Genomic DNA, 12,225 nt, shown 5'->3' on the forward strand with positions numbered 1-12,225 from the left:
GAAAGGGCTTGCCTTGGGTCTCAGCCCCTCCCTGCAAGCGCCTCCACCCCAGTCCTGCCTTGCCTTCTTTCACTATACAAGAGCACCATCTAGTGCCTGAGGATGAGCTCCACAGGAAAGGAGAGGTAGCTGGAATCATCATCATCATCATCATCATCTTAGAACTGCAGAGCCGGAAGGGACCCTGTTCAAGTCCAGCCCTTCTCAAGGAGGCCCCGTGGGGGGAATCAAACTCCCAACCTCTGGCTCCACAGCCAGAGACCTCAACCACCGACCGAGGCCACTTGTTAGAACTCTGCACCAGCTTTCTGTGAAAACGACAAGGAAGGAGGTCATATCCTTGAGGAACAACCATCAAGGTGTGAGTAGCAGCCTGAGGGCGGCCCAAGAAAAGGCTTGGTTCCACCTGCCGGCGCTACCGGCGCAAGCTGTGCATCGTTCAGGAGTCCCACCGTTCCTCACCACTAGCTGTGCTGCCTGGGGCTGGTGGGTGTTGTAGTTCAGCAACATTTGCAGAGGGCTTCACATTGCCCGTGTCTGCCATACAGGACGGAGTTGGGCTCTCTTGTGTCCGGGGCTTCAACCAGGAGCCCCTTGAGCGACCCCTGGCAATTTTCCCTGAAATTGTGCAGACGGAAGCCCCAAGCGAGCCCTCTTCAGACACACAAAGGGGGTGGGGGGAAGTGTGTGTGGGCATGGGTGTGTGCAGGCACACACGTACCCCATTAGCCCCTGTACTTAGCCAGAAGGCAACTGAACTGCCAAGGCTTGATAGAGAACGAGGCTTTTTTCTGCACGTCCCCAGTCGGCTGAGCAGTCACCTTCTTCAGCTCTGTCCAGGCCCGTTTCTAGGGTCTCCTCCATAGGATTGGGGCTCCCAAGGCAAGCTCACATTTCTGAGAAGAATTGCTGGAACCTTCCTTCCCGAGGGCCAGCATTACGAGTCAGAGCTCAAAGGCGCAAGCCGAGGGCTGCTGAGAAGGCAAATCTCACATTCTCCAGAGACTGCAAGAGGGAGGCGCACACAAAACAATCTATGAAGCCTCATGGAAAACCCAGGAGTCGACATGAGGACTGCGGGGGGTGCCCCTAAGAGCACCAGCCTCCTTGCTCCGCCTGACTGTCCTCCCACACAGACCCACTGGGACCAAGGGGATCCCCGTCTCCATCATTCAAAGTCCTCCACGTGCACCACCGAGCATCTGATGTGCCTCCCAACACTCCCCTCCTCTCACGATGCTCTCCCCCTCCCTGGCTCCTCCACCACATCAGTCAGTCGCAGGAAAAAGAAGATCACAACAAGATAAAGCCACCTCGTACAACCAAGTGTCGAAACGCAAAGAGTCCATAAAGGTGCATGATAAAAATCTCAAGAGGAGGAGATCGGAGATAGGAAGGATAGGATGCGGTGGGTCCGGTTTCTTGCCTGCCCCAGACTTTGTCCCTGAGAACTCGCATCTTTCTCGCAGCTTAAACATCCCATCCCAAAAACCCCAGGAGCACCAAACACGGTTTCTGCCGCCGCCACCAGACATACGGGCAGAACTCACATCCGTTGAGGACAAAATTCCTTCCACGTCACCAAAGGTCAAACCGGAGAAGCCCCGTGTGTAAGGAGAAGATCAGACCAGGAGCACAGACCCAGATTCATGAACCAAGGTAAGAGGGGTCCCCATCCTTGCCTCCCCAGAGGTTCTTGGACTGAAACCTCCCAGAGTTTTAGTCCAAGAGTTTTGGAAGATGCAGCCCAAGAACATCTGGGGACTCAAGGTTGGGAACCCCCTAGTATAATGGAAACCCTCCCAGGTGAACTGTGGTGCAATCCACCCGAAACGTTCACAGTCCCAACCGTGCGGGATCCCACCACAAGATTTATAAATGGCCGCTTTGGCACCTGGGGCTTATCTGCCTATTTGGTTACATTTTGCTCTTGCTTCCAGTAGCAGATTTGTGCACCCTTTGCACAAATTTCGGCCCACTGGGTCAAAGTCCCAGGCACCCTGCCCTAGCCACAGCTCTGATCCTGGCAACCCCTCTCCAAAACACAGCCAACTTCTGTTTCCAGTACTTCAGAAAACTCCAAAGATCTCAGCTAAGCAACCCAGCTCAACAAACAGACGACTCCCTGATCACACCAGCGCCCGTTTAGGGCCCTAACAGGCTCACCGACAGTTTATTATGCCAGCAAATCAGCCAGGAGAGATGTGCCCATGCTCCCCAATGCATGAAACCAGGATATGCTAATCCCCCCCCCCCAGAGCAATCAGCACCCCAGCTTCATTGAGAAAGACAGTTTATCCTACAGATGCAGAACGGGAGCTGAGAGGCAACGTGGGCCTCTTTCCCTTTAACACCCCTCAGCAAAAGAGAAAAGCCCCAATCCTTACCTGGAAATGCAGGATAATGGTCCAGATCAGCCCCAAAGTCAGCTTGGGGTTCCCATCCGTTATGTCATCGTTGCGAATGTTCACCAGCTTCACCTGGAAAGCAAGCAGGAGATGAACTAGCAGTTGAAAGAGGCCAACGTTAACAAAACCAACAGAGAACAGAGGAGAACCAAGACAGGCGACACCTGCAAAACGAAGAGATTGGTTTTAGTCCACTTTACCAGCCAATTTCTTTCTAAGGTGTTAAAGCCACGGCTTTGGCTCTCCAGATGTTTTGGATCACAACCCGCCAGAATCCCCAGCCTGTATTGCCAAGGATAAAGAACGGTGGGGTTTGTAGTCCAAATCATCCAGAGGGCCAAAGGGTTCGGCACCCTTGCCTTAGACTATGGCATGGTTAACTCCTCACGGAACACACGTGGCTGAGACAGACCCACACCGATGTCATAACTGGACAATGGTGGGGTGCCAGTTCTTCTAACACCGTGGTCCCCAACCTGGGGTTCCCAGGCGTTCTTGGACTGCAACTCCCAGAAGCCTTCACCACTAGTTGTGCTGGCCATGATTTCTGGGAGTTGTAGTCCAAGAACATCAGGGGAACGGCAGGTTCAGAGCCATGCCCTGTGTTAGTCTGCAGTCTGCTGCAACGAGAGGAAATGAGAACCTTATGGCATCTAAAAGACTAACAAGCTTCGTTTGTTCCGTGTCTTGTGCGGTCCGTGGCTCTCTTTTTCAGATTCTTTACTGCCCTGAGCGGGAACACACGCCAGGTGCCATAAACCAATCTCATCCCTATACCTGCTTTGTGTCGAGCACTCCAGCATCGGAGAGGGCAGTTTTGCAAATCTATCCTGGGAATTCAGTGGGGGGAAAAATGCAAGCCCATAAAGCCATTCCTTCTCAACTCGCACGTTTGCCATGCAGCCTTTAAAATAAAACAAAACCCATATGAAAGGACGTTTCCCCTACAGGTTTGGCTACCATATTTCACATTTCAGTTGAGAGATTGTTTACTCCTTTGCCACCTCCAACGCTATTTTTTTAAAAAATATGGAGACCCTATAAATGGCATGCCCAAACGCAACCAACCCACACCCTGCAGTTATGCAACCCAGGCACTTCATAAAATGCCAGGCTGCAAATGCCTGGGGATCTGACACGGAATGGAATGCATCACCCACCCCACCTCGGGGAAGAGAGGTGGAAGACCGGAAGGGCAAAATCCTTCTTCTAGACCCAGCCTGGATCGAACGGGGCAGTTCCCACCCGTGCTCTGCAGAGGGGCAAGGGAGCCATCCTTCCTCTGCGCCGGGCCCCGGGTGCCCACAGGGGAGGGACTGTCCAAATCATTTGTCACCTGGATCTGCCAAAACTTTAAGAGCCGTCACAGGCCTGCACTTGCCCCACCGCGGTGTGGGCGCTCCTAAGAAAACCTCCATTCTGGGCAGGGGACAAGGGTGTGTGTGTCGGTATGGGAACCAAAGAAACGTTTTTTTCTCTTCGATGTGTGGGAAGGCCAGTCCGGTCCCAGGCTGACCAAACGATTAGAAAGCCATAAGAAGGAAGAACACCAAGGATCCGGAAAGAGGCCCTCATCCCTGCGCACCCACAGTGCAGCACAGCTTGCCAAGAACTGTAACCGGTCCATGAAGCAGGAAGAGTGGCTTTTGTCTTTTAGAAAGAATGTTGTTTAAAGTTATGTTGACATGTTTTGTTTTAAAAAAAGAAAACACACACAGAGAGACAGACATTACTTTCAAAACAACATTCTTCAGAGGCATCAGGTGGTTGGCCTTATAAAGCAAAAACAACAACTGTGCCATTAACGCATTAATGCCAGCAAGCGATTTCCGGCTTCTCTTTGGTAGAAGGCGCACCTAATCAAGTGAGATGAAATGCATTCCACCCAAGGAGACCAACCTTCTCTCATTTTGCACCCATAGCTGTGGATTAGCTAACAGACGCACTACGCATCTTATTTTGTTTTCTCTTGCATTGATGTGTGTCATCCTTTATTCGTGATTTCCTCTATTTTGGCTCCCACCCTGCCACCGATCCGAGATTAGGGCCCAGTTCGCTTGATTCTAAGAGCTGTGTCTTCCCTCCTATGACCTTTTCCATCCTAAGGCCCAGGCCAGCCTTCTCCAATCCAGACCCCATCCACTCCCAATACGTTGGAACTACAACCCCCATCGTCCCCCACAAGAACAAGTACTGCTCGTGCTGAGGAATGACGCTGGGAGACGTACTCCTTCTCATCTCAGGCTATTGGGGCCGGAGGAGGCTGGCTGGGAATGCTGCAGAAACTCAGGTCCCATGGAAAGGAAAGAGCGAGGGGTGGGCTTGACCCGACGCTTGACGGCTGCAACTTTCCCAGCCTGAATTAGGGTGTTTGCGATTGTTTTGCACGTAATGTGCCTCAACAAGCAAGTGCAGCATTTTTGAAATAAAAAGAGGGAGGAGGAGGTGAACTCCCTCAAATGCTGCTTTTGCTGCTGGGGAGAGAGAGAGAGAGAGAGAGAGCAAGAGATGGGTTCCCGAGAGCCTCCAGCAAGATGCAACCGCATCTTTAGGGACGGTGCGGGGAGTGGTGCCATTAAGCTGTTCACACTCCCCAGGGCAGGGCCCTTGCCTTCCTTAACTGGAGCCAGCAGTCCTGAAGGGAGCGGTGGGTAATAAATCATCCCCATCCAGTATCCTCCTTGCAGTCCCGGAGGTGTATCAGGACAGAACAAGCAAGCAAAGGGGGTCCCACCCTAGAGAATGAAGCCCCGGGAGCTTCAGACCAGATTTGCAACCCTGGTGGGTGGGCTGCGTGCCTCTCCTGGGGAGGGACCCCAGTCACGCCGTTCTCTCCCCACACCTTCAACCTCCATTTTAACAGCACCCCAGCCTGCCTCTTCAATCAGAGGCAGCCCAAAAAAAAACAGGAAGAGGGTGGCCACTGGTTCTGTCCGAGAGATTCGGGCTGTGAGGATCCCACCCCCAGCCACGGTTTCCTCGCACAGGACAGCTCTGCGAAGGGGCAGAGGCTGAAGCCGCCCCCCCCCCCCCAGGGATCAGATTTGGGCTGAGGTGTCGCTTTTAGGGCCCATTCTTCACATGCAGGGTTTGGGCTCACAATCTCAGGGAATGGGGGGGTCGGCAACCCTAGGTTTGGGGGCTCCTTTCTATGGTCATTCAGACACACTGAGAAGCAATCTTACTTTCTAGCTTTTTCATGCACTCCAGTCTGTGACTGTACAATAAAGAATGAAATGACTTTTTAGTGACGTATTTCGGAGTTACATTCTCTGCTTTTCAGTGCCCCATTTTAGGAGACACTTCTGCGTTTTCAGAACGTGTGCTCCTGCAATTTTGAAACACGATTATAACACAATTTAAGTTCTGCCTGCAACTTAAGTTTTGTTTTTCAATGTACTTTTGTTTGCTGCTTCTTGTGGTTGCAAGAATTTTGGGTGGCAATCACACCTGTAGCTTTTCACGAGCTGCAAGGACGGATTTCTGTTTCACCACTTGCCTCTACAATTTGTCTCATAATTGTAAGACTACTGGACGTTCTCAACAACTTTGAAGTAATTTCGTGCATATGAAACACTGAAGCAATGTCAATAAATAAAGTTCGTGGACATAAACAAGCTGATGTTGCCTGAAATCACTGCAGCGATGAAAATACTTTTATCTTGATATTCAGATGCATTTTGATATGACTGGAAATGCCTGAGCTGGTTTAACCCGTTTTCTGGGATAAAAAGCAACAAGGCACAGCACGCTGCTTATATACCACCCCATAGCGCTTAAAGCACTCTCTGGCCATTTTAATTATTTAAATATGCACGCCGCCCATTGCAGACACACATCCCAGCAAGCTAGGGACTCAATTTACTGACTTCCAGAAGGCTGGATGTTGAGTGAACCTCGAGCCAGCTGCTTGGGACTGAACCCGAGTCGTGAGCAGAGTTTTGGATGCATTGCTGCAGTTAAACCACTGAGCTACAACGGGGCCCCTTAATGATGAGCCCAAGCTCCTGATTTTTCTCTAGCGATCTATAAAGTTTTGTGGCGCTCTCGGAGAGATGTTCAGGCATCAGACTCTCTGACGTGACAACAGCGCTCTGGTCTTGCTAGGTGTTTGCTAATTCAAATTCAACAGGAGACGCCTCTCCGTCTGCCCGTCTCCATCCATCCCTTTTCTCTGCAGGATGAGTGTGCCTCTGGAAGATGGCCCAGCTGCTCAGGTAGGATTTATGGGAGCTGAAATGCAGGAACCTCTAGCAGTTCCGCCATCGCCCATCTCGTTCCGGACAGGACAGGACAGGAGGGAGGGCTGTCAAAGGGCCGCCCCACACAACTTTCACGGGGAGTTGCCAAGCTCTAAACTCAATGCCACGTCCCACCGCACTGGCCTCAGGAAACGAGCAGAGGAACTGAACGGCTGCCAGGGGGCGGCAGGGCTGCTGCTTTAAGTGCTGCCAGGAGAGAGAACCACCATCCCTAAGACGTTCCAGGAGGCATGAAGGATAGGTGGAAGGAGACAGAGTGAAGGAAAGGACCATCCCAAGAGAGGCACACAGAAAGGGGGGGGGGGAGAGAGAGAAATCTCACCTGTCGCTGCTTCAGGAAGTCCAGAGCAATCTGCACATTCTGTAGCCGGTGGAAGCGCATCCGACCTTTCTCTCGGGGCTGGAAAAGAAGGCAGTGGCTTCAGTCCATTCGTTCTGCACAGCAAGACCCCCACCGGTGCAAATCTGGCTGCCTCCAGGTTCCTCCCTCCGGTGCTCAAGGGAAGCGAGGCTCCCCGGCAGGGATGGGGGGGGGGCTGGCAGTTCCAGAGCTGGCTCCCCTGCACGCTCCAGGGAGTGACCTTGCACATCCTCAAGGCCTGGAGCCAAGGGGACCTTCCTATCCCAAACAAGAGCCCCCCTTCTGGACAAACCATTCCCAGTATCCCCCGCCCGCCCCTGCCAAGGGTTGCAAACCAACCCGCCGTTCCCCCAAATCAGCCAGCAGCCCAGGCAGGTTTAGACCATCCTCAGGAGGAAAGGCAGAAGCAGAGGAAGCGGCCCGAGGAGGATAAGCAAGGAAGAACTGGCCTTTGCAGGGCTGACAAAAATTGGGGGTAGGTAGGAAGAGTACTGAGGGAGAGGCTGAGCCTTGCCCAGCTTTGGGGTTCCAAGCCAGACTTTTCTCTGCCGTGGCTACTGGCCAACATGAGACACGCACACCCCTCAGGGACTCCTGCCTCCAAACCCTGGTCGTCTTAAGAAGACGACAACTGCCTTGCTAGCATAATAGATGAGGGAGAGGGCCAGAATTACAGGCTGCAAGGGACCTACCTTTTCTAAGCCCACCCGGGGGGGGGGGAGGCAGCAAAAGGCCCAGGAGCTTTGCAGATCTGGCATAAAGGACACCCCCAGATAATGCTCTGGGAGAATCAAGTCATCCTGTAGCTCCCAGAAATTCCTGGCCACATGGCTGGGATCTTGACTCCCTAACTGGCACTGAGGAAAACCCGGAATACCACTCAGGTGACCCACAATGTTGGGGCCTCTGGTGCTTTCCAGCAGACCCCTGCGACGCAAGCGGTGTTGCAGGCTCCTTAGCAAAAACACTGCAGCCGGGATGGATGATAAAAAGAGGAAGAGGCAAAGATGGAAGGAAGCCCCACAAGAGAGGCGGCTAACAAGAAAGGCTGCGGAGGATCCCACGGGCAGGGAATCACGGACACTGGAGGCAGCCTAAATGTATTGGGAATTCCTATACGAGTTTGAACACCTTTATCTGCCTGACAAAGCAGTTAGCCAACACTGCAGAGTCAGAGTCAATCTGTCTGAATATCCATTCTGTCAGGAGGACTCTTTCCGTTCAAAGATCCGTCCCACCCAAATCGCCTGCCTCCTGGTTTGGAGGGCAGACCGGCAGGCCCCTCTCCCCCCCCCCAGTTCTTCTCTCCTTCCTCAAACATTTAAAGGACACCAAGGAGAAATCCAGCAGCCGGTTCTGTGTAAGAGCATCTCCAGAGAAGAATCTGGTTTTAAAAACAGGCAAGCCAACACAGCAGGTGGGGCAGGAGGTATTTTTCTCTTTGCTAAGGAAGTTGCAGAAACAAGGAACCTTCTAGGAATGCTGAGCGTTTGCTTGTTTCCCGCATAAAAGGGAAGAATCTGTTTCTTTTAATTTGAGCTTTCCCTTACATTCAGGATAGAAATGCTATTTTTCTACTGGTGAGCAGATTGCAAAAGATAAATCCACACACGTAGGTTTTCACGCATCCGCACAGATGTACATGCACGCCTGACCAAAGGCTTGTGGTTACCGGGGTGAAGTCACAGGGGGTTTGTGGGTGTGTGCAGAACCTAGCAGCACAAACGGTAGATCTGTGTGCGCTCACACCAGGTGGATTAGTATTCCTCACGCGTCTAACTCCTGGCACCACAAGACACGCTCAGATAATCCAGGAAATACTTCAAACTCCTGCAAAAATCCATCTCACACACACCTGAGAGGAGAGCAGTCAGGATAGAAAACCTGCATTTTACTCAAATGAAAATTAAATTAAATTAAACAATGACAACCGTGTTTTGAAACTGAATTAAATTTAGCCTGCAGACAAAATCAGATCTGGATGCATAGAATGTTTGTCAAAAAGAATATGTCAGAGAAAGAAAGAGGCAAAGTGTCATATCTGTGCTCCTCTGTGTGTGTCTGTGTGCTTCCACGTTTCCAAACGCGTGGGTAGCTAATTTCATCTGCTGCAGAAGAAACCGCAAACAGTCTGATGGCATCTCCTAACTTTGGTTCGGCAGGATCTTCCCTGGATAGAAGGCCATCGTCCACGAAAAGTGATGCTAAACAGACCTTGCTCATCTTCAAAGTCCCGCAAGACTCTTTGCTGCTTTTAAATGAAGACTTTTCTGGGCATGGCTCCCAACTGCCGTCTGTGTGTCCTTCTCTTGCACCCAAACTGCCCACTTCCTTTTTATAGCAGCGCTTCCAAACCTTGGGTCTCCAGATGTTCTTGGTCTACAACTCCCAGAAATGCTGGCCAGTACAGCGAGGGCTGGAGGCTTCTGGGAACTGCAGTCCAAAAACACCTGGGTTACCCAAGGCTGGGAACCACGGCTTTACAGGAACCACTCAGGGTTCCTGGAATAATCCTGCCCAGCCTTACATACTCCCTTGCCCCTTGCTCTCCTGTGGAGGGTACCCGGAAGCACCCAATCTGCCCACTGTCTCTACCCTATATGGCATACAGGTGGTTAAGAGGAGCCCTGTACAGTTTGGACAAAAAATATACCTCCCAAATGCACACAAATTTGTGCACACACACACACAGAGGCTCTAAAAACAATTCATCTGTTCTCTCTTCCCCCCCCCCCCCCCAACTTGCCAGGAAGCCTTGAGCAAATCCGCTCACCCTTAGCCTCAGCAAGCAACCCGCAAAACAGGGATAATCACAGCCGCCCGTTGTGCAGCTTATTGTCGAGATACTGTGTGTGAAGTTCTTTGTGTCCCCCCCCTGCCGACGCACTCCAGTTGTGCATTCCTTACACTACTCCATTGTCTGCTTTTCATATATATTGCAAAACCACCTCGCTGAAATTTTTAATCCGTGTAAGAAGCAGAGGGATCAGAGGTTCTTAAATCGAGGGAACAACTCTGCGCCACGTGCCGTTCTCTTTGCTCTGAAACAAGTCCCAGCTCATTCGTGCTGAAAAAACTCAGCCAGGCCTGGATTATCTGAAGGTGTCCCCAGGTGCCAGCAATTACGGCTGCCCTAAGGAGGGCATCAACCTACTGTGTCACCATCCTCCTTCTCTTCTTCCTCATCCTCTTCGCCGCTTGAGTGACACCAGGGTGGCACTGTCACCATCCGAAGGTCCTTCTGCCCTGAAGGTTCCTTCTGCTAAGCCACCAGGACGGAGAGACAACGCCAAAGGGGGAGAGAATGGCACACAGGACACACACTCACACCCAACGGAAAGGAGAACGAGGCACAAGCAAAAGGCCCCGGAGGATGAAAGGGGAAGGTGGGGCCTCTCCTTCTCCTCCTCCTCCATCTGAAGAACCAAAGAAGGAAAGGGACCAGCCAGGGCCTTCCCTGCTGCAAATATTCCCTGGGATGGAAGACCCAGAATGGATACAACTCGGGGGTCTTTCTCACCTCTCAAGGCAGCCTCTCGGGTTCAGCTCCAAAGCAACAGGCCATCCCGTTTTTCAAGAAGAGAATAGCCTTGTGTCTGATCTCTCCTGCCTTCAACAGCGAAGAGACACAGCTGGCTGGCCAGCCCACCTGCCCGTTGGCTAGCCACAACTGCCCACACCAAACTGCAGCCCTCCTAGCCAGGTGGCCGAGTCTCCTTCAGGAAAAGGCCACCTGCAGAGAGTGCTTCTTTTCTGATTTTTATGGTGGGGGGGGGTTTAAACCATGGGTGGGGAGAGGATGGAGTTGGTGATCAAAGGCTATCTGAGATCCCTGGATATCAAAAGAAAAGCATCTAAACTGTAGGGCAGTTCCTGGTGAGGTCTTTGAGTCAGCTCTGCTAGGTGCCATCAATGAAAGGTCCAGCAACCTCTGTTGACCTTTTCTCTTCCTTTTTTTGCTTGCTTAACCTGATGCAAACCTTTGTCTCCCACCACAACTCCGTGGCTACACTAATCTCATGCAATTTGGGAAGCCCGACAGGGCCCGGCACGGTCAGAACACCGACGGAAGACCACCCGGGAGCAGTCAAGAGCTTCAGATGTTGCCAGTCCAACAGAGCAAGGAGGGCCTGAACTCCAGAGATGGCATCTTCCCCTCTCTCGGGGCTGCTCCTCAGGGAACTGTTCGGTGACCCTTTGGCCCCCACCATCACCGCACCTGCCTCGATGCTTCCTGGGGTGCTGATCTGAGAAGGAGGGCATGCCCAGGACGTTGCATGGGCCAGCCCCCCAAGGGCACACGCCAGCCTTCGCCTGCCCTCTGCTACAGCAAGGGTTTCAAAGGTACTTTTAATGGGGGGGGGGAAGCCACACCTAAAAGATGCGATCCAACAGATGTCAGACCTGCAACGGAAGGATTGTGGAAGAGAGGGAAAGGAACGCCATGGGGAAACTCCGGAGGTTTGGCCAACTCACCAGTTTGACTCCCGAGAGGACCTCCAGCAGAGAGATGAGGTTGTGACCATCCCGCAGGTCTTCGTAGAGGTCGTTGATGTGCTTGCGCACCTGGGGGACCAAAGCAGAGGAGGAGGTGTGGGAGGGCAGCTTTGATCTGGCCCTCTCCTGAGGGGAAAGGGTGTGCTGGGCAGTGAAGGAGACCAAAGGGTCCATGAGGAGGCTCTGCTTCTAGAGGTGCTTTGCAAAGATGGATGCCCCTTGCCCCCTCCCCTGACTAGCCTCTGTGTGCATGCATGCATGCATGCATATGTGTGTGTGTGTGTGTGTGCGTGCGCACACACACACACACACACATACACACACTTTCACGCAGCTCCTGACTTATGGCTATCCTTGCTTTCCCCCCCCCCCCCCCCAAGATCTGTGTGTGATGTTCAAGGAGTGGTTTGCCCTTGGCACCCCACCAGGGAGTTTCTCTGGCCAAGTGGGGATTTGAACCCAGGATCCTAGTCCATGGCACTGTCCTGTCCACACGACCCTGGCACAAAAAGAGCAGGCCAACACAGGAGCCCTCCAAACGGCACACCATGCCACGGGACAAAAACAAGACGCCCGACCTCTGACCAGCGAGAACCCAAAAGCAATGCAGGCTCACCTTCATCAGGTGCTTGTTCACCCATTTCGTGAATGTTTTCTTCTGGACTCGATCCCGCTCATCTGTCAAAAGAACAGAGAG

The 12,225-nt window shown here is 52.4% G+C and overlaps 1 protein-coding gene across 11 annotated transcripts in view; it reads right to left on the minus strand.

The window, feature by feature from the left end:
* MACF1 (microtubule actin crosslinking factor 1) overlaps nt 1-12,225 on the minus strand; it is a 241,253-nt gene that overhangs the window by 158,383 nt on the left and 70,645 nt on the right. For all 11 annotated transcript variants that reach the window (XM_072980349.2, XM_072980350.2, XM_072980348.2 and 8 more), the window contains 4 exons: nt 12,145-12,206; nt 11,508-11,597; nt 6,993-7,070; nt 2,388-2,480 (listed from right to left, as the gene is read on the minus strand). In XM_072980349.2, the coding sequence (XP_072836450.2) occupies nt 2,388-2,480; nt 6,993-7,070; nt 11,508-11,597; nt 12,145-12,206 (323 nt within the window). The remainder of the gene's footprint in view (nt 1-2,387; nt 2,481-6,992; nt 7,071-11,507; nt 11,598-12,144; nt 12,207-12,225) is intronic.

This window comes from Pogona vitticeps, chromosome 9 (genome assembly GCF_051106095.1).
Source record: "Pogona vitticeps strain Pit_001003342236 chromosome 9, PviZW2.1, whole genome shotgun sequence".
Classification (NCBI taxonomy): Eukaryota; Metazoa; Chordata; class Lepidosauria; order Squamata; family Agamidae; genus Pogona; species Pogona vitticeps.